We start from the raw sequence: 22,541 nt of genomic DNA, 5'->3' as shown, positions 1-22,541 counted from the left end.
TGTACAGATGTGCTTGACACAACAGATGGGTGGATGGATTCTGATAAGAGCTGTACGAGCCCCCAATAAAATGAATTTTAAAAAAGAAATCTTGTCTACTCTAACCTCTTCTGTCAACTCCTGCATTGTTTCTAATGAGATCTTTGAACAACACAGGCCTACATTGTGCAGGCCCAGTTGCAGAAAGAAAAACCCAAACACTTCAGTTACTACTATAAACTCAAGTCTTGTGAGTATCCCCTTAAATGCTGTCAAGTGACTGTGTGAGCTACTAGAGAGATGAACTGTTCACACAGAATGTGGAAGAAATGATTAGCATTACAGCATTTGAAGCGAATGTTCACAACACTCAAGTTCACTGTAATAAAAATAAAAATTCAATTTGTAAGGTAGAATTGAGGTCATGACAGTGGAAAGAACTAGAGGAAAGTTGTGTGTTTCATCGGTGTTATACCGCACCCTGACTAGCTTATCTCTTCCCTGTGACCCTCTGTGAGGGGAAGCCCAATTGTCTGCAGATGGGCATTGGGTCTCAACTCTATGTCCCCACCCCATTCACATTGGGTATGATTTTGTTCTGAATTTTAGATATCTGATATCCGATCCCATCAACACCACATGATCACACAGGCTGGTGTGTTTCTTCCATGTGGCCTTTATTGCTTCTGAGCTACATGGTCGCTCTGAGGCTGTACATCATTGCAGGAACAGAAAATCTCATCTTTCTCCTACAGCGCAGCCCAATTCTTAACCTACTATACACCACCAGAGCTATACCAGAAGAGGAAAAAATCGGCTTTTATGTTAACCCCCAATGAATTCACAATGAAAAGTGTTTAATTTTTTAAAATCTGCTTATAACTGTGCTGGTGCTGTTTAAACTTGTATTGTTCACAAGTCAACTATATACACATATTTTCTGCTGGGAGGGACTTCCGTGGCTAGACCACTCCCTACCCCGTACTCCCTCTCCCTGGACACACACGCTTTGGTGCAAGTTCGACAGTATCGCTATGAGTCAGAATCGCCCCTCCATGGCAGTGAGTGAGTGAGCTACTTAATCAGAGATTGCTGGTTTGAATCCATCTGCAGCCCGCACGGGAAAGCGGAAAAAATGTGGCCAACTGTCCCCGTAAAGGGGAATTCATAGAAAACCTATGGGCCAGTTCCTCTCTGTCACACGGGGTGACTATGAATTGGAATTGACTTGACAGCACCCAGCAATAGGGTATCTCAAAAGACCCAGCAACTTAACTGATTTCAGTGGTCCCAAACTAAAACTTGCTTCTACTAAAGAAAACGTATTTCCGGTAGTGAACTTATCCCCATGCACTCATCTTCCTCACTGGATAAGGATGCTGTTTCTCTACCTTTATGGCTCCTGAACCTTGTTGCAGTGCTGGTCTCGAAAAACAAAGGTCAACTGCCACCCAGTCCATTCAGAATCATCTTAGCAGCCCAAAGGGTCACCAACTATGCCAGGAGGGTTCCTTGTACTGGTCCCTAGAAGCTAGTAAACCCAAAACCTAGTCACGTGTTATTTAATGAATTCTGACTCATAACCAACCAGTGTGCACAGAGCAAAGCTCTACTCCATAGGGATGGTCTTCTCAAGTGCCTGGAGTGAGTCAAAACGCGAGTCAGCCAACCTTTCAATTCTTCGTTTATACCACAGCCCATACTGTGGTGTTAATTCTAACTCGTAGCAACTCTGTAAGACAAAGTAGAACTTCTCACCATGGTTTCCAAGACTATAAATCTTTATGGAAGAACAAAGTCTTATTTTTGTCCTATGGAGAGGCTGGTGGGTTTGAACCCTGAACCTTGTAGTTAGATATCCAGTGATTACCTCGCCAAGTGACTTGGGTTCCCTTTGCAATACAAGGACCTTGTAAATGTTGATTTGACTAAATATAAGGATGAAACAACTACGGATTTCTTACTCAGTCTTTGCTGAGATAAAAGCTACAGCAGTTTAATCCCATCCTAAATTGGGAGCTTTCTGAATTTAAAGGAGTACAAAGTGAGTCAAAGAAACCCTAGTGGCATAGCGGGTTACAAGTTTGGCTGAGAATCTCAAGATCAACAATTCAAATCCACCAGTCTATCCCAGGGAGAAAGATGAGTCTGTCTCTGTAGAAACCTTAGGGAGCAGTTCTGTTATGTACTACAGAGTCACCGAGTCAAAACTGATTTGATAACACTTGAGATAGTTTGCTGTTGTTTTTAAGGAAATGAGAACACAACCGCTAATTCATGTTGTTGTTGTTGGTGCCTTTGAATGAGATTCATCTCATAGTGACTCAGTGTAAAACAGAATGAAACACTGCCTGTGCAGCAGCATCCTCACAGCTGTTCTTATTTATGTTTCACCTCATTACGGCAACCACCATATCAATCCATATCATTGAGAGCCTTCCTCTTTCTTCCTGTCTCTTTGCTTTACCAAGTATGATGTCCTCTCCAGGGACTGGGTTTTCCTTATAACATGTCCAAAGTAAGTGAGATGAAGTCTTAAACCATCTTTGTTTCTAGGGAGCATTCTGACTTTACTTCCAAGACGGATGTGTTTGTTCTTCTGGCAGTCTAAGGGACTTTCAATATTCTTTACCCATACCATAATTCAAATGCATCAATTTTCCTTTGAACTTCTTATTCAATGTCAAGCACATGCCTGTGAGACCATGAAAAATACTATGGCTAGGGTCAGGTGCACCTTAGTTCTCAAAATTACACCCTTGCTTTTCAACACTGAAGAGATCTTGTATGGTAGATTTACCCAATGTATGTCATTGTTTGATTTCTTGACTACTGCTTCCATGATCATTGATTGTGGAAGCAAGTGTAAGGCAAAATCCTTGAAGATTGTTATTTCTTCTCCATTTATCAGAATGATACATATTGGTAGAGTGGTGAGGATTTTTATTTCCTTCTCATTGAGTTGAAATCCATATGAAAGACTACAATTCTTGATCTTTATCAGTAAATGCTTCAAGTCTTCCTCACTTTCAACAAGCAAGGTTGTGTCATTTGTATATCACAGTTTGTTAATACACCTTCCTCCTGATTCTACAATTGTCTTCATAAAATCCTGATTATTTGCTCAGCATACAGATTGAATAAGTATCATGAGAGTATAGGACCCTGATGCACACCATTACCAAATTAAACTATGAATGATTCTCTTATTCTATTTGAACCACTCCCTCTTGGTCTATATGCACGTTCTATATGAACATAATGAAGTGTTCTGTAATTTCCTTTCTTCTCAAGGCTATCCATAGTTTGTTATGATCCCCACAGTCAAATGTCTTTGCTTCGACTATTAAACAGGAATAAACATTTCTGGTATTCTATGCTTTAAGTCAAGATCCATCTGACATCAGCAATGATATTTCTTTTCCCATGTGCTCTTCTGAATCTAGCCTGAACCTTTGGCAACTCCCTATCAATGTTCTGCTTCAATTGGTGTGGGGTGAACTTCAGTAAAATTTAATTTGCATGTGATATCAATGATATTGTTCTATAATTTGAGCATGTTGTTGGATCACTTTTCTTGGAATGGGTATATAGAGATAAGAAATATAGATATCGTCGATTCTGTTGGCCAAATAGCTATCTCCCAAATTCCCTGGCATATACGAGTGTTTTCAGGGCATCATCATTTTGTTGAAACATTTCAGTTGGTGTTCCATCAATTCCTGGAGCCTTCTTTTCAGATAATTCTTTCAGTGCAGCTTAGGGTTCTTTCAGTATCATTAGTTCTTTCTCATATGCTCCCTCCTGAAATTATGGAATGTTGTGCAGTTCTGTACAGTGACTGTGCATTCATTCCATCTTCTTTTGATGCCTTCTGCATCATTCAATATTTTTCCCAATCTTTCAATATTGCAACTCAAAGCTTGCATTTTTTCTTGAGTTCTTTCAATGTAAGATACGTTGAACATATTCTTTCTTTTTGGTTTTCTAAATATAGGTCTTTGCACACTTAATTACAATATTTTACTTGGTCTTCTTGAGATGCTCTTAATTTTCTGTTAAGTGCTTTGATTTTATCATTTCTGCCATTTACCTTAGCTACTCTATGATTAAGACCAAGTTTTCAAGTTTCTTCTGACATCCACTTTCATCTTTTCTTTTCAATGACCTTTTGCCTTCTTCATAGATGACATTTTTTATATCCTCCCCTAGCTCATGAGATCCGTCATTAGTGTTTAATGCATCAATCTGTTCTTGAGATGTCCTTGAAATTAGTCTGGGATATGCTCATGAGTGTATTTGGCCTCTCATGGATTTGCTTTCATCTTCTGCAACTCCAAGCCCCATCTTTCTTCTGGGAAGTGACTGGTTGTTTCGAACTGCTGACTTTAATGATTAGCAGCTCACTATTTAATCAGTATGCCACTCAGGCTACTGATAACTCATATACCAAAATCAAACCCACTGCCATTGAGTTGACTTTGACTCATGCAACCCTATTGGAGAAAAATTCCTCACAGGGTTTCCAGGACTGTAAATCTTTATGATAACAGATTTTCATGTCTTCTACCTATAGAGTAGTAGGTGTGTTTGAACTACAAAACTTTCCAAGGGCAGCCAATTGCTTGACTACTCTACTAGCAGAACTCCTCCAATAATCCGCACTTGGTTTTCATTCTTGCCAAGCCCAGCAATGCCTCAATCCTTCTAGAGGTAACAGGAAATATTTTAGTGTTCTTGAGTACGTACATGAACCCTGCCCCCTTCCTCTCGTTTAACCTATGAATTAGATGTTAAGAGCTGGAAATTATTAACTTGAATTTTACTTTTAGTGAGAAGATCTAAAAAGTCTAACCCTTTAATCAAGAATTCTGCTCTTGAGTTTGAACCGCGGCCATGACAGCTAGAAACAACTTTTTGGTTCTTTATTTGTTTCAAAGTCTTGATTTACAGTGACAGCTCCTAAGAAATTGTGGCTGTTGAACGGACTTTATAAACGTTAAATGCAAGCTCCGCTTAATTATATAGTTACAAAACTGCATTACTAATTTTAAACAGCAAAAAATATTGCTGAAAGGAAAATGTCTGTCTGAAGCAAATCAACCTACTCTGAGATATATTAAATTACCGTATAATAAACCATGCTGATCTTTTAATTTTTCTTTCTCAAAACTGATTCTACTGGTGGGAAAACCCAGTAGTAAAATACCAAGTTAAAATATTGATTAGAAAATAAGTTTAAAATTATTTTTACATTAAGTCAGACAAAAATATACATAATTTTTGTAGCAAAATAAATATTTCTCGGGCCTTATTTTTCATTAGAGATACAAAATATAGGTCTGGAAGGCCTAATTGATTTCCACAATGTTTACCTATGTTAAAGGTATAATTAAGAGTTTAATATTTCACATGGATAATAAAATACAAACATAGAAATAATAAACACATTTGATTAAATTATATGTTAAATTTAACACCTGCTCTCAATAAGCTTCATTGTCTGGGAGTAGAAAGAATAGTAGAACTACATGAGGATCAATACTAAGCACAGTATACAAAGAGTCATAGGAGAGGTGACATATCTTTCTGAAGAAAGGATAAGATTGAATCACATTGTAATCACCCATTGTATGGTCCCATTAGAGAAATGCATTGTAGTGCACGAGGATTTTGAGAGAGCTGGGAGTGGTGGATGTCATTCCAGATCCTTAGTCTGTGTCTGGTGGTGCTGTTGAGTGCCACTGCGTCCATTTTTGACTCACAGAAATGGCATAGGGGCCGTGTTTGACCTTCTCTGGTTACACAAAAGGGGCGGAGAATCCACATCAGCCCAAGGCCATTTGGCCCAAGGCAAAGGTCATATATGCCTCCACTCTTAACCCTTCTACACCCTATTCTCATACCAACCTCCACCCTCCTCCCCACCAGGGCTCACTTCCTCTGCTAGGTTCTGTCATCTGTCACCGTGTTTCCCCCGAAAATAAGACCTACTTATAGTTTTGCCTCTCACTGAAATGTAAGGCATCCCCCTGAAAATAAGACCTCCCCGAAAATAAGGCCTCCAAAGCTACCGTAACTCTGGATTCTGGACTGTAACCGGAGCAGACAGGAAGTGCGAGGTCTCTTTTATTAAAACAATAAACAATAAATGTGTACCGTACTCTTCTTCATAGAAAAATAAGATATCCCCTGAAAATAAGACCTAGCGCATCTTTAAGAGCAAAAATTAATATTAGACACTGTCTTGTTTTCAGGGAAACAGGGTACAAGGGGCGCACAGAACTAACAGATATGACTCATGATTATGTGGATTTATAGGGACGTTAACAGGCCACAAAGTGTTAAGGAGAGACTTCTTTGCTCTGCAGCACTTCTTCTCACTCATGCAGGTAGTCCTGGATCTCTACTCCTCTCAACCTCTCAGCCATGAAGTCGCTTGGCCTCCGTCCTGAGCAAGCAAGTGTTAAAAAGCCACTCTAGCCGCATTAAATACCTAAAGGGCACCGCACTCTGCAAGCCAGCCTCCTGCCTAACGGCTTTAACTTCTTTAACTTCCCAATCCACTCTGTCTCCAAGTCTCTGTGCCTCCAGTGCCTCTGCTGCCTCCACGGTTTCAAGCAACAAGCTGGCATGTGCTCCACTGGTGGTTTTCTTTCTTGATGGTCATGAGATTCCTCTTCTTGCTTCTGAAATGGCTCTCTTATACCCAAAAGACTGGCAAAATGAAACAAGCCGCTCCTTAGAGTCACTACACCTTATTTACACACTCTCATCCAGTCACTGGGTGAGAGTAATGAAGACTGTAATGGAAAAGCCATACCGAGTAATTCTACCTCACTGCACCGACTATAATTAATATCTTTAACCATTCCAGAGAAAAGTCTCTTAAATGAATTCCATACAATGAGGATGTATGAGAATCGCATGCAAATTCTGCAATGTCAGCCTACTGGGTCTATAAATTGATTTTTATAAGAATTAATTACATGGTTTTTAGGCATGCTTTTTAAGCTTTCTAATCTTAAGCTTTCTCATCTCTAAACTGGGGAGACTGTTATACCTCCTCGCTATTGCCATCAAGCCAGTGCTGACTCACAGCAGCCCTACAGGACAGGGTAGAGCTGCACCTGGGAGTTTTGGAGACTTTAATGGTTTATGGAAGTAGAAAGCCACATCTTTCTCCTTCTGACCCGTGGATTGCAGCCCAACTCATAACCACTAGGCCACCAGGGTTCCTGTGTACTATCCATTTTTTATTTAATTTTTAAATCAATTTATTGGGGCTCATACAATTCATCACAATACATAGATCAATTGTGTAAAGCACATCTATACATTTGTTGCCCTCGTTATTCCCAAAATTTGCTTTCCTCTTGGGTTCCCGGAATCAGCTCATTTTCCTTTTTTCCCCTCCCCCTCCCTTCCTCCTCCCCTCTCCCCCATGCACCCTTGATAATTTATAAACTGTTATTGTATATTATATTACACTGCCCGGTGTCTCCCTTCACCCACCCCTCTGCTGCCCGTCTCCCAGAGAGGAGGTTATATGTAGCTTTTGTGCATACTAAATAAGGAATTGTATGTAAAACACTGAACAAAATTCCAAACACATGACATAGGTTCACCAAATAATACATATAATCATAGTTGTTAGCATCAAATAAAATTTCCCCACTTTATTAAAAGATAACCACAAATATTTGACAAGCAAGTAATTAAATGAGAACAAGAATGAAAATAAATGATTTGAAATTCAATAGAAAATCATTTAAAAAGAAAAGACAGAAGAATTATGATGTAGTGGACCAGCAAGTTCAAGGTGTAGGGATCAGTAAGCATAGATGGGAAGAATGCTGGGAAGTGGACCAGCATCTGAAAGACTTTGAATTCCAGAATAATACACTTTCACTGGGAGAGTGGTGAAAGGGCTGAACAGGAAAGGAGTATGTTTGAGGTATTCCAAAAGACTTCATTTAACCCCACGTGCTAATGCAAAAAAGTGGAGGTTTGAATCTATTCAGAAGTGATTCACCAGAAAAGCCTGACAATTTACTCCCACAAGAAATTAACTATCCTCCAGAGCACAGTTCTACTGTGATATACATGGACTCACCCTGAGTCAGAATCTACTCAGTGGCAATTGGTGATCTAACACAAACATACCAGTAATTATGAAGTTGGCCCAAAGTGAAACAATGCTTCAGTCTGCAATACTTAAGGTCATTATGCATCATAGCTAAAGCCACTCCAACTAACAACCTACACATACACTGGACTTGAAGTTGGCTTTGCTCATCCGTGAGTCCCCTGCCTTCTTTGACCCCTCTGATCCATCTCTATCCACTAACTACCTACTCGTCTTTCAAAACCATTCCAAATGTTACCTTCTCTTTAAGTATTCCCCAGTCTCCACAATCAGAACTAATGTTTCCTTTCTCTGTGTGCCATGATAATATTAATCACAATGTATTACAGTTCATTGTAAAGACTTCTGTTTGTCTGTTATGTTGCACCAATCTGAGAGCAAAGATTTGGTCTTACTCACCTTGGAGACCTCAGCACCTGGACAAGAAACAAAGCCTGAATCGGGTCCCTTCATGATTTGGAAGTAGTGTGTAGATTATTGCAATAGTCCTGTTAAAACTCGGTTAGCTTTTAGGGATAGAGATCCACAAGATATTGCAAAGGTAAAATCTGCAGGTACACCATCCAAGAGAGTAGCCACCTGTCTCATGTGGTCATTGAGCATTTAAAAAGTCATTAATTTTTAAAAAATGTGTTGTCAATAGAAAACATACACTATATTTCAAAGATATTGAGTAAAAGTAAGGTATCTCATAAAATAATTTATTATATGTTGAAATAATATTTTGTTTATGCTTAGTTAAACATATTATTAAATCAGTTGGTTCTTTTTACCCTCTTAAATGTACCTATTATAAAGCATAAATCTACATATGTGATTGACATGATATTTTTATTAGACAGCTCTCATAAAAGAAAAAAGATTTGGAAATTAACTGCATGCTATACAGAGTGAATCACTGGGTGGCACAACGACTAAGTTGAGAGTTCAAGTCCATCCAAAAGCATTTTAGAAGATGACTTGGTAATCTGCTTCTGAAAATCCAGCTACTGAAAAGCCTACAGGGCACTCATATTTTGAAAAACATGGGGTCAACAGCAATTGTCTTGAGCTAGAGAAAGAAGAATCTAGAGTTCAGGTCAGTAGAAGAAGAGGGGCATGCTTTAAGATAAAGATAGCAAGTAAAGGTTTTCGTTGTCCCCCTGTCAAATTTGAGAAGCAGTGGGACTTGCCTAGCCTGGGCTCTCTACTGCACTGGCCTCACTTGGAGACTCGGCATAGAGCGCTGTGCCAGGGCCTAAGGAAGGCCCCAGACTAGGACATAACGGGGTTAGTTCTTTGCTTTCTCTTTGACAAAGCACATACGAAACAAAAATAAACATGTTCTAAATTGATAAACAGAATAACGAAACATATTCTTACTTGAAAGCCTGTACCTTTTGCATTCACAAAGCAATAATAGGGTCCACCCACGCTTTCAAAAGGCCACTAAGGAACGTGGATGAACATCAAGATCAGACGATCTCAATGCTGACACTGGGAGCCAAAAATCTGGAAGGGGCTGAGATGAGCCTCAGGGCAGAATATAATTAGTTTTATGGGCTCTGTAAAAACGATAAAAAGTGATGCGCCCTCTAGAACAAAATAGGACAAAGCAATAGGACGCAAAGGCAACTTACTGGAATGTGTGCCCCGAACCCCCGAACCCCACCTCTTTCTCTTCACTGGATGCCACTGACCAAGCCCAGAGACGATTTTGTTCTATAACCTCATAGAGGGGCAGGTGGGGTGCCACCAGGATGTCATGGTTCTAGCCTTTGACCTCTTTCCTTTGAAGAGTGTTTGAAGGAGGCTTTCGTTGTAATGATTATAAATTGAAAGAGGGAATTGAATCTATAAATTAGCCATGTAGGAGGAGGCCAAGATGATGACCAGATAGGTAGCTCACCCTGGAGCTCCGTGGAGACCGGTGAGTCTGGAGAGTTGGGGCCCAGCAGGGGCATGAAGGCTGTTGGCCAATCCTCTGGCCAGCTCAGAGCACCGCTCTGATCCAGAAGCGGACTGCAACCCCTTCACCTGCACTGCCTGCGGACTCCTGTGGGCTCAGGAAACACCAGCTGCTGCTTTGCCCTGCTCAGGTCCCCCGCTCCGCCTCAACTGGTGCCACGGGCCAGCCAGGCCTTGCCTCCGCGCTCTGTGCAGACCTGCCAGGTACTACCCCCGCCCCTAGAGGTGCCCGGCCCGCCTGGGTGCTCCTCTCAGACCTGCCAGCCAGCCCCCCGCCAAGAGGTGCCCCAGCACCACAGGCCAGCCAGGCCTTACCTCCGTTAACGTAAACAAACAAACAAAAACTGATTTCATAATCACCCTGGTAAAGAGAGGTTCTAAGCCATTTGGAGCAGTGATGGGGCGAAGTCTTCTCTTTCTCCATGTTTCAGCTCTATTTTCCTTTGTGAATTTTCCATCTGCGGGAGGAGGTGGAGGACTAGGCATCATATAACTGTTAATGTTTGGAAGTTGATACAGATGTGTTCCCTGCGAGTTGTCCGTGGAGCTGCTGAACTTCATCAGTGCCTTCTGGCCCTGTAAGCAAACATGACATAAGAGCCAATGGAACAGAAGCAATGGCCCAGCATCCCTGAAAACTAAAGCCAGTCCTCTATACCGGACAGCCGTGCATGCAAACACAACTGTTAGCAATGGGTAAACTGGAAACAGCGCTTTGATGGACTGAAACATAGCACACTATTGTGTCCACACCAATGTAAATGTTCGTTATTTTAGTGTATTTTTAAATTAAACCTACAGATATTGAGCCTTTTATAGTGCATTTAGGATTTTTTCACCCAACTGCTCAATCCATGGGAACCGCATTAAATCAAGCAGTGTCACATCAGGAAGTTTAAAGGGTTGTACTTTGAAGCTGCGCCAGGATAGCTCACCAAGCTGCACAGGCTTAGTATGCTTTTTGTTGTTGTTGTTGTTGTTTGTTTTAGTCTGATGTCATCTATCCAAGTATTAGATCATTCAGAGTGGCAACGCTGTGAACAAATTGCTAATCGTGTACACTAATTAGGGGAAATTATTGCAAGTTTTATGGATGGAAAATCGGAATGTTTATCATAGTTTTAAGGTACATCCCCTCTGACCCAGTAACTGTACAGGAGGAATAAAAACACTGTACTCCACGGGCAACTTGTCCAAACCATGAATAACTTCCCAAGCACATTGGGAATGTGCAAGGGTATGCATTTGTGTGTGTGTGTGCTCTTAATGCTTTAGTTGCCATTTTCCAGGGACCGTGCTTGGAGAGGGAGGGGCAGCTACAAAAGAAGGAAGCCCCCTCTGCGGTGGAGCGCCACACGACCATCCTTGCTCGTTAGGACGGCACAGGACCAACTGGAGGTGGCTCATTCTGTTGTGAGTCAGGACCAAACCGATGGCACTTAGCCGCGACACGTGGTTTGAATGTCTCATCAGCATGACTAAAGGCCAACAGAGGCATAATCAATAATCACATTACACTTTCAGTTATATTTTGCTGTTTGAATGAATCATTTTTATAAAGATAAATTTTTGTGTGCATCTAAAGTACTTTTACAAACATTAAAGCATCTTTGATCATATTTACCTGTTACTTGGAATTGGAACTTTATATAACCTGGAATTTATTTTATTTTTTAATATTTTAATTGCTATAGAAGAAAAAGATTGGTCGTAATTTTGTTTGAAAACAACATTTATGTAAGAGAGATTTAAATCATGTATACATGTTGGAATGGACGCTCTTCCAGGAGTTCTGATTCTCTTATGCTTTTCAACTTTTCTGTCTTAATGTACATAAAAGTGTGACAAGTGAAAATAATACAAATAGTAAAAACAATTACTCGAAGTCTTTTGGGGTTTGAGGGGATTTTTTCTTCTGATTTCTAAGTTTCACTTCCACTAAGCAGATTCCAACTCAGTGACCCTATAGGAAAGGCCTTGTAGGTTTCTGAGACTGTAACTCTCTAGGAGTAGAAAGTCTCATCTTTCTCGCTAAAAGTGGCTGGTAGTTCCAAACTGCTAATGTTGCACTTGTCAGCCCGATGTATAGCAAAGTTAATATCTTGTTGAAAATGGGTTAATAAAAAAGAAATATGGTATTATTTATCTTGCTTTTCAGCTCAAAGTGTCTGATACTTCTTTCCAATTCTACTTTTATTTTTTATTTTTAAATTTATTTAATATATTGTAGCATTTTACTATGATATACTAGATAGTTTTAGGTAATACTCTATTAATAGACACTTAAGTGTCTTCAAAGTTCTTGAGGTTTAAATTACTTAGTATTCATTGCTTTAAATACTACAGTATTAAACATTCTTAAATTTATTTCTTTAAACATTCAGTGTGTGTTCCTAGGATAAATTGCTCTGGTTAAAATGCTAGGACATATTCATTTAAAAGGTTTGTAAGTATTACCATATTACCTTTACCAATGGCTATACCAAAATACACTCTTACCATTTGTGTGTGATCAGTCTTCATGCTAAGGATTTTCATTTTCAATCATGTCATTATTTCTACTATCATTGCATCTTAATCAGCCTGTTTTTCACCGTTACTTTGCCTAACCCAAAGACTCTCGGTCCTGATACTCCTTGGCAAAGTGTGATATGCTTATGTCTGTTTTACCTTCAGCCACTTTCCATAAGCATATCTTGAATGCCTTAGGAACACAGTAATAGTTTGTTGGGTGTACACTATATTCTCAGCGATTATGCAGAATATTATTTTTCATTTTCTTTCTGGTTTTATATTAAATAATTATCACCATCCATGTCATTGAAGACAAATTCATCTTTTCTCTCAGATATTTGCTTATGTATATTACATTATTTTTTTAAGTTGCTGCCAAGTCAGCCAACTCACACCAACCCTATGGGACAGAGTGAAACTGCTCTGGTTCCCAGAGGTGCCCAAGGCTGCAGTCTTTATGGAAGCAGACCACCACATCTTCTGCCATGTTGCAGACGGTTGGTTCAAACTAGTGACCACTAGGTTAGCAAGTGAGCGCTCAGCTATTGCCCCACCACTGCACTTGCTTATACTGTGAACCCCAATGACCCCATAGAACAGAGTAAAACTGCTCTTTAGAGGTTTTGAGATTTAAAGCTTTTTGGAAGCATACAGCCTCATCTTTTGCCCATGAAGAAGCTGGCAAATTTGAACAGGTGGCTTTCATGCTAGCAGCCTACTGGTTGGCCCAGTACACAGTCAGGACTCATACCACGAGTTCTAATAATTGAACGATTTTTGTCTGAGCTGATAATTGAACTATCTTTAATGCCAATAGCAATGCCTAGTACATAGAAAGTGTCCAATAAGTATTTTTTCCTTTTAAGTGACTTTCACTAGTTAAAATTAACACAAAATTGGTCTTAAGCTTGTGTTATGAATCTTAATTCATATTGACTACAACTGTTTATCCTCAGTCATCCACATTCCAACAACTTGGAAATAGCTATTAAAAAGTCCTGCGTGCTAATAACAATTAGTACGAGAAAGAAGAAAATGTTCTAAAATTGATTGTGGTGATCATTGCACAACTCTTTTTAATTTGATTGAATTTGAATTGTATATTATGTGAACTATGTTAATAAAATGGGATTTTTAAAAGTCAGATAATAAATTTAATTAGTCAATCTACTCACTATTTTAGAGCATATTTGGGAAATAATAGCAAAAACAAAACAACCTCTTCCCCCAAAGCAGAAATTTAATATTATCTGATTGATATTGTTCAGATATCTAACAGCAAATATATCAAAGTTACTAGTTATGGGAATTTTATAAACAATATATAATCACCTCTGCAAAAGTGAAAGATATCCACTGAAGTATTATCTAAGAGGGAGCAAGGAAATCTCACTCACTGAACTGTGAATATTTCTAGTCCTAGAAGCAAAGTCAATTCAGAAAGATACAGAGAATTGCAGCCAAAGGCCTTTGAGCTTCCTGGTACCCTTGTAAGCCTACTCCTTGGATAAGACGGGTGTAACAGCCCCTGTGAGCTTGACATTGCTAACATTCCATTCCATAACATCTCTTCATTCTGATTCCACGATCACCAAGCAACCTTCATTGTGATAAGGCTTCCCATGTATTTCTGTCTACGGAGGAACATATTCTGCTTCTACATGCTTTGGCCCTTTGATAATGCTTGGTAAATAATAGAATGACTTGATTTTTATTTGGTTCCCTATTTTGGATTACTGCAAGGGAGAAATTGTCATGAGAATTATTTTAGATAGTCTCTAATTATTTTAGCGAATTATTTAGATAGACAATCTATCAGGTTGGACCTCTCATGCCTGCACATCGAATGAAATGAGAAATCTCTGGTCCCAAAATGAAGACTATATCCTAGAGTGTGTCAACCTAACTGGCTTACAACGCAACATGTTCCAAATTCATTCTGAGCAGTCCCTCCCACACAAAACTCTACCACTTTCAATGAATTTCTCCTGATTTCTGAGAAACATTAAATGAACTCCCAATAAGGCTTTTGAAAAGTGTTTTACAGTTGACAAGCAAATTAAATGAATTAAAATCTTAATTTCAAGAATTATATTTATACTTTTTTACTGTCAAATAATTTACTTGTCTGAATTAATTTTTAGTGTAAACTTTATCTGTCAGTTAAAGATAAAAACATGCTTATTTCATATAGCTTGTCCTTCCTAAAAAGGAATGGAATGAAATTCACCTATTTGAACTTAATGACAATGTTACTCACAACTTTGTATTTTCTTAAGCAATTTCGTCATGTTAGAAGTACAAGCAAAGCGCTCTTTAATTAATGAGTCTTAATGATTCTTCCTTGTTTATATAAATCATATTTTATGGTTACCACCTCTTTTTCCTGTGCCTTATCAAACTAAATTAAAATTATATCAGACAAAGCCTTGGAAGATGAGTAGAGCAGTGTTGTTAACTCTTTGTTAAACTAAATCCATTTTAAAGGAAGGACATTCTTTTCCTCCTATATTTAACCTTCTCAAAAGTCAAAATTGATGCAATTTCATATACTGGCAGGAAAGTAAGTTGCCATGCAAATACCAGATTGTTTGTGGCTAGTATTGTTTTCTTTTTTTTTTTTTTTAATCGTTTTATTAGGGGCTCATACAACTCTTATCACAATCCACACATACATCAATTGTGTAAAGCACATTTGTCCATTCATTGGCCTCATCATTCTCAAAACATTTGCTCTCCACCTAAGCCCCTGGCATCAGCTCCTCATTTTTCTCCTCCCTCCCCACTACCCCCTCCCTCATGAACCCTTGATAATTTATAAATTATTATTTTGTCATATCTTGCCCTATCCGATGTCTCCCTTCACCCACTTTTCTGTTGTCTGTCCCCCAGGGAGGAGGTCACATGTAGATCCTTGTCATCGGTTCCCCCTTTCCAACCCACCCTCCCAGTATAGCCAGTCATACCATTGGTCCTGAAGGGATCACCTGCCCTGGATTCCCTGTGTTTCCAGTTCCTATCTGTACCAGTGTACATGAAAACAGCCAACATGAGGCCTTCTGATAAAAGTCATATCTGGATATAAAAATCTTCTTTCCAAGAAGGAAAAGTATGTTTGGAAACTGATTATGGAAGCAATTGTACAATTCTCTTGATGTGATTGAACCATGGAATTATATATGTATTAACTCCCAATTAAAATTGGAATTAAACTCCCAATTAAAAATGGAATGACAAGATAGGTATGAACTCCCAATTAATAATAAATTTTAAAAATACTGAAAATAGAAACTTAGGTCCAAGAATGGATTTGTGGCCCCCATTAAATCCTAGTTCCAATTAGTTCTTACCTCAAGGCCCGGCTCGATACTCGCCCTCAGGGAGGGAACACAGAAGATACAGGTGTTCTATCAAAAAGCGGCAAAGAAATTAGATGGTGCCTGGCTATCAGATAAAATAGCATCTGGGTCTTAAAGGCTTGTCTCCAAACAAGAAGTCATCTAAGTTAAATGTCAGCTAAGTCCCCATGGAAGAAGCCCACCATCATCAGTCACCAAAGGCGTGTATATATAACCCAATGCCAAGGGAGGGATCAGTATCAGCCTAAGTCATGAGAACCCAGTCTGCGGAAGGCTATGCATGGACAGTGAGAGCCCAAGATTCCTTTGTGGAAAATACATAGAAAATAAGGCTCTGGTGAACCCCCTCTATTCACAACTAAGAGATGGGAGGAAAGTGGGTCCTTAACGGAGTGCATTGGAGAGATGAGGATAGAAGATCAAAGGCACACATCTGACTTGAACGGTTAAAACTCTGTCAGTTGATCTCCCTTCTGATGCATGCTGGTCCTGATCTGATTTTCAACATGTTCTGTTTTTGTTTTTTGTTTTTTTGCTCAGGTTAATTTGTATCTCAGAGGTGTTATGTCATTGGAGGTTATCCTCATAAAATCATGTTATGTATTTTTCTGTGTTTTGGTATAGGAAACCCAGGATTGATGAACCTATAGCGACAGCAAGTAGAATAAGGGTTTCACAGGGGGTGAGGTCAAAGGGAGATGATGTCATGGAGTCCAGGAAGAAAAGAGTGTTTGAAAACTGATTGTGATAACAATTGTACAATTCTTCTTGACATGATAGAACTATGGAATGATATGCTATATGTATTAATTCCCAAATAATAATAATTTTAAAAATATTTTTAAATGTTTTAATGTCTCTCAAAGCAATGAGCTATCACTTTACCTTATTACAAATCCATGCCTTAAGCTCCTTGCTCAGCAACATAAAGAGGATAGGATACTCAGTCAGGGTAAAATATAATTGAACAGAAGCACATACTAGGTGTCTAATAAGTAGACAATACAAATTTTACTGAGTTGATTACTTAAATCAAACATCTCAAAATGCTAATAACCTAATATTGTAATCAAGTGTGAGAAGGTATCTCGTGAAGAAGGTATTTTTACCCCAATAGGAAATGGAGCGTCCTTCTCCAGCAGCATTGCTCTTGCTCTGAGCCTGGAGGTCTTCTTTGGAACAGAGCCAGCCAAGGGGTCACTGGGAAGAGGCCCCAATCTCACCGGAGGATGCGGATGTCCCGGGGCAGTATATGGTCTTGGGGCTGTCTAGACAGGTAAGGGAGGAATTTCATTTCAATTAGTCTCTTGACATCGCTCCAGAACCAATTAATAACCCAACAAATATCCTAGAGTCATTAATGATGCCTTTTTACTGAAAAGATTAAACGTTAATTATGTCTTTCCATTATACTTACCCTTATGGCCCAGAGTATTTGTTAAAACATATGGTGTTGACTGAAGCCCTTTACATGACAAAGTGCCGCAGAGCTTGAATATTCTAGACAAAGGAGATGTCCTCTGTGGCACTCCTGTGTTGTTTTTTTTAAGCAAACTCACTGATAATAACTTAATTTATGCTGTGCTGAGAAATGCCTTTGCTCAAGTAAATATTAAGTTGGATGATGTTCCTCTTTTAGAGATCAAAAGGGATATTTTTAGAAGACACATTTCTTTTTCAGCACTTTCAACATAAATTCTACTGTGAGTCCTTTAAGCTCTAAGACTGGTGCTTAGCAAAAGCAGACAATCTGAATCACGCAAAAGTGAAAAGGTGCATGTTTTACTCTAATGCATCGCCATGGCTGTATTCCTTGAAATACTCAGAAAACAAAAATACAAACTGTTTAATGGCAACTTTGGAAGAACACTTGGAAGGAAATTGATGCTTTCCATCCTGGGTTAAGTTCCGTTAGTCCCTCTAGATCTATTCTCCTTCCTAGTCTCCCCCCTACTCTGGGCTCTGGTGGTCCTTTCTTTATGGACTACACTAACTAAGCTTAGGGTTCCTGTTGGATTCAGCCATTGGCAGGAATTGCAGGAGACCAAAGAGCATGGGGTGAGAGTTGGGTTCCTCGTTCTGCTGGGCCTTGCTCAGAATGTTTTTGGGGTGGAACAGCTCAGCCTCTTGCTCTCCCAAAATCCACTGCTCCTGTTGGGCGATGTCCTTCTCGATGGTCCTAAGAGCCAACCTTTCCCTTTCTTCTGTAGACCTAAGTGGTATGCTTCGTATCTGAAGTTAGTTATTCCCCGCCCCGTCTGTATGTCTGTATCTTTGTAAATAGTTTCTTTATTAAACACTTCTTAATTACCCAATTTGTGTTAGCCATCTGTTTCCTGCTGAGACCCTGCCTGGCACATTTTCCAAACACGAATGCTCTGCAAAAGATCCCAAAAGGACGAGCACAGAGCGTTAGCAATGCTTTTTGGGATATTGACAGAGTAATTTAAGTTTAGTAAAAAGATAAGCAATGTTTCAAGAGTGGAAAATTCGACTTGAGAACAGCATAGTTGCTCTATAACAAGGAAATATAAACTATGGCAAGAATAATTCATGCATGTGTGGGTAGAGGGAGATTGACAGTCTTTACATAAAGCTTAATACATTGGCTTGAAAAAGTATAATGGTAAATAACACATATTCAAATCTGGGAAAGTGTGTATGCATGCATAAAAATGATCATTAAGCTGCTCTTACTACCAAAAATAAGTTTCCGTGTCATCTTTGAATAGTGTGTCATAGGTCATAAAAATCTCTGATTTTGTTCAGTCAACATTCATTGAATCCCCGCTATAAGCTCTGTGCAGAGATATAAAGTAATTTTTCACATCTAATAGTAACACTAAGAATTAGGGCCAAAGGAACCACACAAATACTGCCAAACGGACAATGATACCAAAATACCGAGAAACTAAAAGAACTTAGAACTTTCCAAATATTGGAAATAGACCAATGGAGCAGATAACAATACAAGTTTTACAGAAGCACTTAGGTTTTATCCACGGTTGAGTGAGAAAATAAAATGGATGTGATAGAAGAGATGTGGCATATTTGAGCATCCAGGTAAGAAAACATAACCAAAATTGCCACCGAGTCAATGCCAACTCACAGCGACACTATCGGGTTGGGTAAAACTTCCCCCATCAGTTTCGGATACTGTAACTCCTATGGGAGTAGAAAGCCCTGTCTTTCTCCCGAGGAGAGGGGGGTGGTTTCAACCGCTGACCTTGCAGTTAGCAGCCCCAAGTAACCACTACGCCACCAGGGCCCTCCTCCAAGCCAGAGGAGAGCTTCCATATCAGCTGTGAGCAAGACATGGAGAGATGATGGTCACAAAGATAACCATCATTTTCCAATGCATGTTTTCCTCGCCTTCACTTATAATGTAATTTTTAGCTGGGAACATGGCTCTCCTAAATAAAGGCCATGTTTCTCAGCATTCCTCGCAATTCTGGGTGAACTGTGCTACTAAGATATCAGTGCCAGAGATCCATGAAGCGTCCATGGAGGGTCCCACTTCCTCCATGCTCTCTCTCCTCTGGCTGAAATACCCATGCAGTGATACATCATCTTGGCTTATGCCGACGATGACAAAACCTGAGTCTATCTGTACAGTCTGTGATGTAACGGGAGTCTGAGTGCTGAAAGTCATCAGAGGCTACAGCTATCACACCAGCTGCGACTTCTCTGTGTGTTTGTTTTGGGGGTACAGAGACGGCACTTAACTATTTGGGGAGTCTATGAGACATAACTATTTGGGGTTTACATGCAAACTTGCTTCACAACTGATACAGGAACTGACTAGAGTGACACTTGATTTAAAGAAACTGGATATGCACAAATATGGGCCGTAAAATGAAACATTTTAGAACCTGTAAAAGAAATGAAAACAAAAACTGTAAAAGAAGTTTCTGAACAAGGAAGTCAGATCACCCAAGATATTTCTTTTGAAATCTGTAAAGCAAACATGACTTAAGACTCTCTAGTGTAAAATAACCTAACTGAATGTATAAACAATGAACACCTAATGTGGAAATCAAGAAAGTGAGCTACTGTAAACGAGAACATGATCTATTGACTGTTGTGTTCTAAACGTTATTTCCCCTCATTTGCATACAAATATCATTCAGTCAGATGAATGTGGCAGTCAGATGTTTAGCTGATTACATTTATCTCCAAAAACAAATCTGTAACATTCACAAACAGCTGTGAGCTACAAACTGTTCTGGTGCACATCAGACACTACCTTCAATGTGCTATATTTTAAATCGTTCATAATATATTTTCTTGAAATAAATATGGCCCTGGAGCTTAATGCTCCCCAAACTGCCCCAGAATGTGAATTGAATTTGACTACATGGTGATGACTAAGTTTATTGGAGCACTTTTAATTCTCAGTGGAAGACCTCTAGGGATGAGGTTTCCAAGCTGAATAGCTTTCCACCATTTTAAGGGGAACAGTACAGCTAAATGCTTATATGCTATTTTTGGAAGTTTAGGAGCAACCAGTCATCATGTGCAATAACTAATCACCAAAGCCTTCCTTACCCTCTCAAGAAAGTTCTAGAAAGTCTATGGTGACGTCCCCAAAGGATTATTACCTTCATTTGAATAACACTTAGAAGTCAGGAGTCAAATTTAATGGATCTAAAGGTTGTGAAGACAAAAAGATCTAAATTTCTGTAAAATGGGAACTACAATTCCAAGACCTTAATGCATACCCCAGAGTGGGGTGCAGAAGCACCCCAGGGGTGGCCACGTGAGGGGCCGCGGCTCAGCAGATGGAAGGCTTCTGAAGTGCTAGTGTCAGTGTTTCCTGTAATTTCCAAATTACCTTCCCGTTCCTGCCACATTAAGATCTCCTGGATGTATCATAAACTATTTACTGAGGGTGTTCAGCTGGAAAATTGAAAAGAAAGCCTTTCAAGGTTTTTCTCCTCTTGGAAACAGGTGAGAAGACAGAAAACAGCCCTTGATTGTTTCTTTGTTTCTCTCGGATTAACCTTTTGAGAGTCTGGCGAATTTGCCGTCTCATGAAGGAATTATTTGCGTGCATTATATATTCAAATCAAACCTAGAAATGTGGTAACAGCAAAGGGGAGAGAGTATTGCTTTTCGTAACTTAAGCGTCTCATCAGGAAATGTGAAAATATATTTACCTTTTGAAAAATGGCAAAGCTTGGCGTGATATATGATGAGTCTACTTTTTCAATCTATGAAATCATTACAACCCCTCTGCAAATATTGCTCAACCCCCCCCAAATGTACATGCTAACAGGAAGCTATATTAGGCAACACAAAGCAAGAATAGAGGCATGATCAAGTACACCTAACCCATCATGAATATTTTCCAATTGTATTGCTTAAATTTTCCTTACCTTCATTTAAGCAAATACTACTTTTATTACAAATTAATAAAGTTGGAATAAAATTTCCATGTGAAATTTCTTTAAATGGAATTTCTGCACATTTATTTTTATTTTAGAGTTTGTGCACATTCTTCTGATCAAACTCAGGTAGTAATAATCTTGACAGCAAATTATGCTGAGTGACTAAAGTAGTAGAGACACAGTCCAAGCGCAGAGGTGCATCAAGAAGCTTCACGAACAAGGTGGGACTAGAGAAAACAAGAACAACATCTAGAGGGCTTAAAATATAGAACATGAACACGGAGTGGTTAAATTTTGCTGCACTGTGGGATATCAGAAGCAACTGTGGGGGACAATATCAGGATTGCTGATTGGAGTAATAGGGTCTAAAATGTCAGATGAAAGATTGCAGGCTTTTCCATAGGTTTGGGACATGTAAATGACATAAGTAATCTGCATGCAATGAAACGAACCTAGCAATAACAAGAAGAATGAATACGGCTGGGGTAATATTGATTGAGGACAATGCTTCAGTGGAAACACAATGAACAGATATAAATCTATGTTTCAACTCATTAGGACTTTCAAGATTGTGTAGGACATATTCCCAGAGAGTAATCTTTCTGAGAGTAATTAAAGGCAATACATTAAGTAGTTGAGAGAGTGTACGACAGTCTTTCATAGAACTCACCATTGTTAATGGACTGGAATGCCCTTCATCCACCGGAATGCTATGGCCCCAGTTACTCTTCTGCCCAAACGGCGGGTGGGGAGACAGGATTGGCATGTTATTTTCTACAGACCATCTAGTGGGCTCCCCCTAGAAAAAGGAAGTGATTTAGAGAATAGATGCATCTCAGTCAGGCTGGTTATGCTTGTTATGCCAAGGACACGATGCGACTGCAGAAGTGCTGTCTTATTCTTCTCAAGAGTCTGACTTCCCAGGCATCTCATGAGCATCAGGAAACGTTACCTCCGCTGTGCTGAGGAGGTTGGGAGGGTGGTACGGGCAGCAAATTGAGTGTCCTTTAAGATGAACTCAAAGAAATAGCAGCAGATGCAGTGTAGCCTCACTTTTCATAATTACATATTTCGTTATCTGCTGTCAGAAGAATGCTATAAAAAGCACAATGATTATCACTAGTCCAACCAGAAAAGAATATCAAAAAGTGTTATTTATCTACCTTAAAAAATAATCAAATCAGAATCACTTATGGTGATAAA

General features: G+C 39.3%; 1 protein-coding gene across 1 annotated transcript in view; it reads right to left on the bottom strand.

Moving 5' to 3' along the window:
* Positions 1 to 22,541, bottom strand: part of ERICH3 (glutamate rich 3) — a gene marked incomplete at its 3' end in the record, with an annotated part of 155,008 nt that overhangs the window by 77,048 nt on the left and 55,419 nt on the right. Inside the window, exons 5-7 of the mRNA XM_045291739.1 lie at positions 22,009 to 22,137; positions 17,058 to 17,216; positions 10,436 to 10,651 (exon numbers count right to left, since the gene is read on the bottom strand). Coding sequence (XP_045147674.1) covers positions 10,436 to 10,651; positions 17,058 to 17,216; positions 22,009 to 22,137 — 504 coding nt within the window. The remainder of the gene's footprint in view (positions 1 to 10,435; positions 10,652 to 17,057; positions 17,217 to 22,008; positions 22,138 to 22,541) is intronic.

Source organism: Echinops telfairi, unplaced genomic scaffold, assembly GCF_000313985.2.
Source record: "Echinops telfairi isolate 266 unplaced genomic scaffold, ASM31398v2 ScPeMD7_443;HRSCAF=831, whole genome shotgun sequence".
Lineage (NCBI taxonomy): Eukaryota > Metazoa > Chordata > Mammalia > Afrosoricida > Tenrecidae > Echinops > Echinops telfairi.
This window is presented reverse-complemented; position numbering and strand designations above follow the sequence as displayed.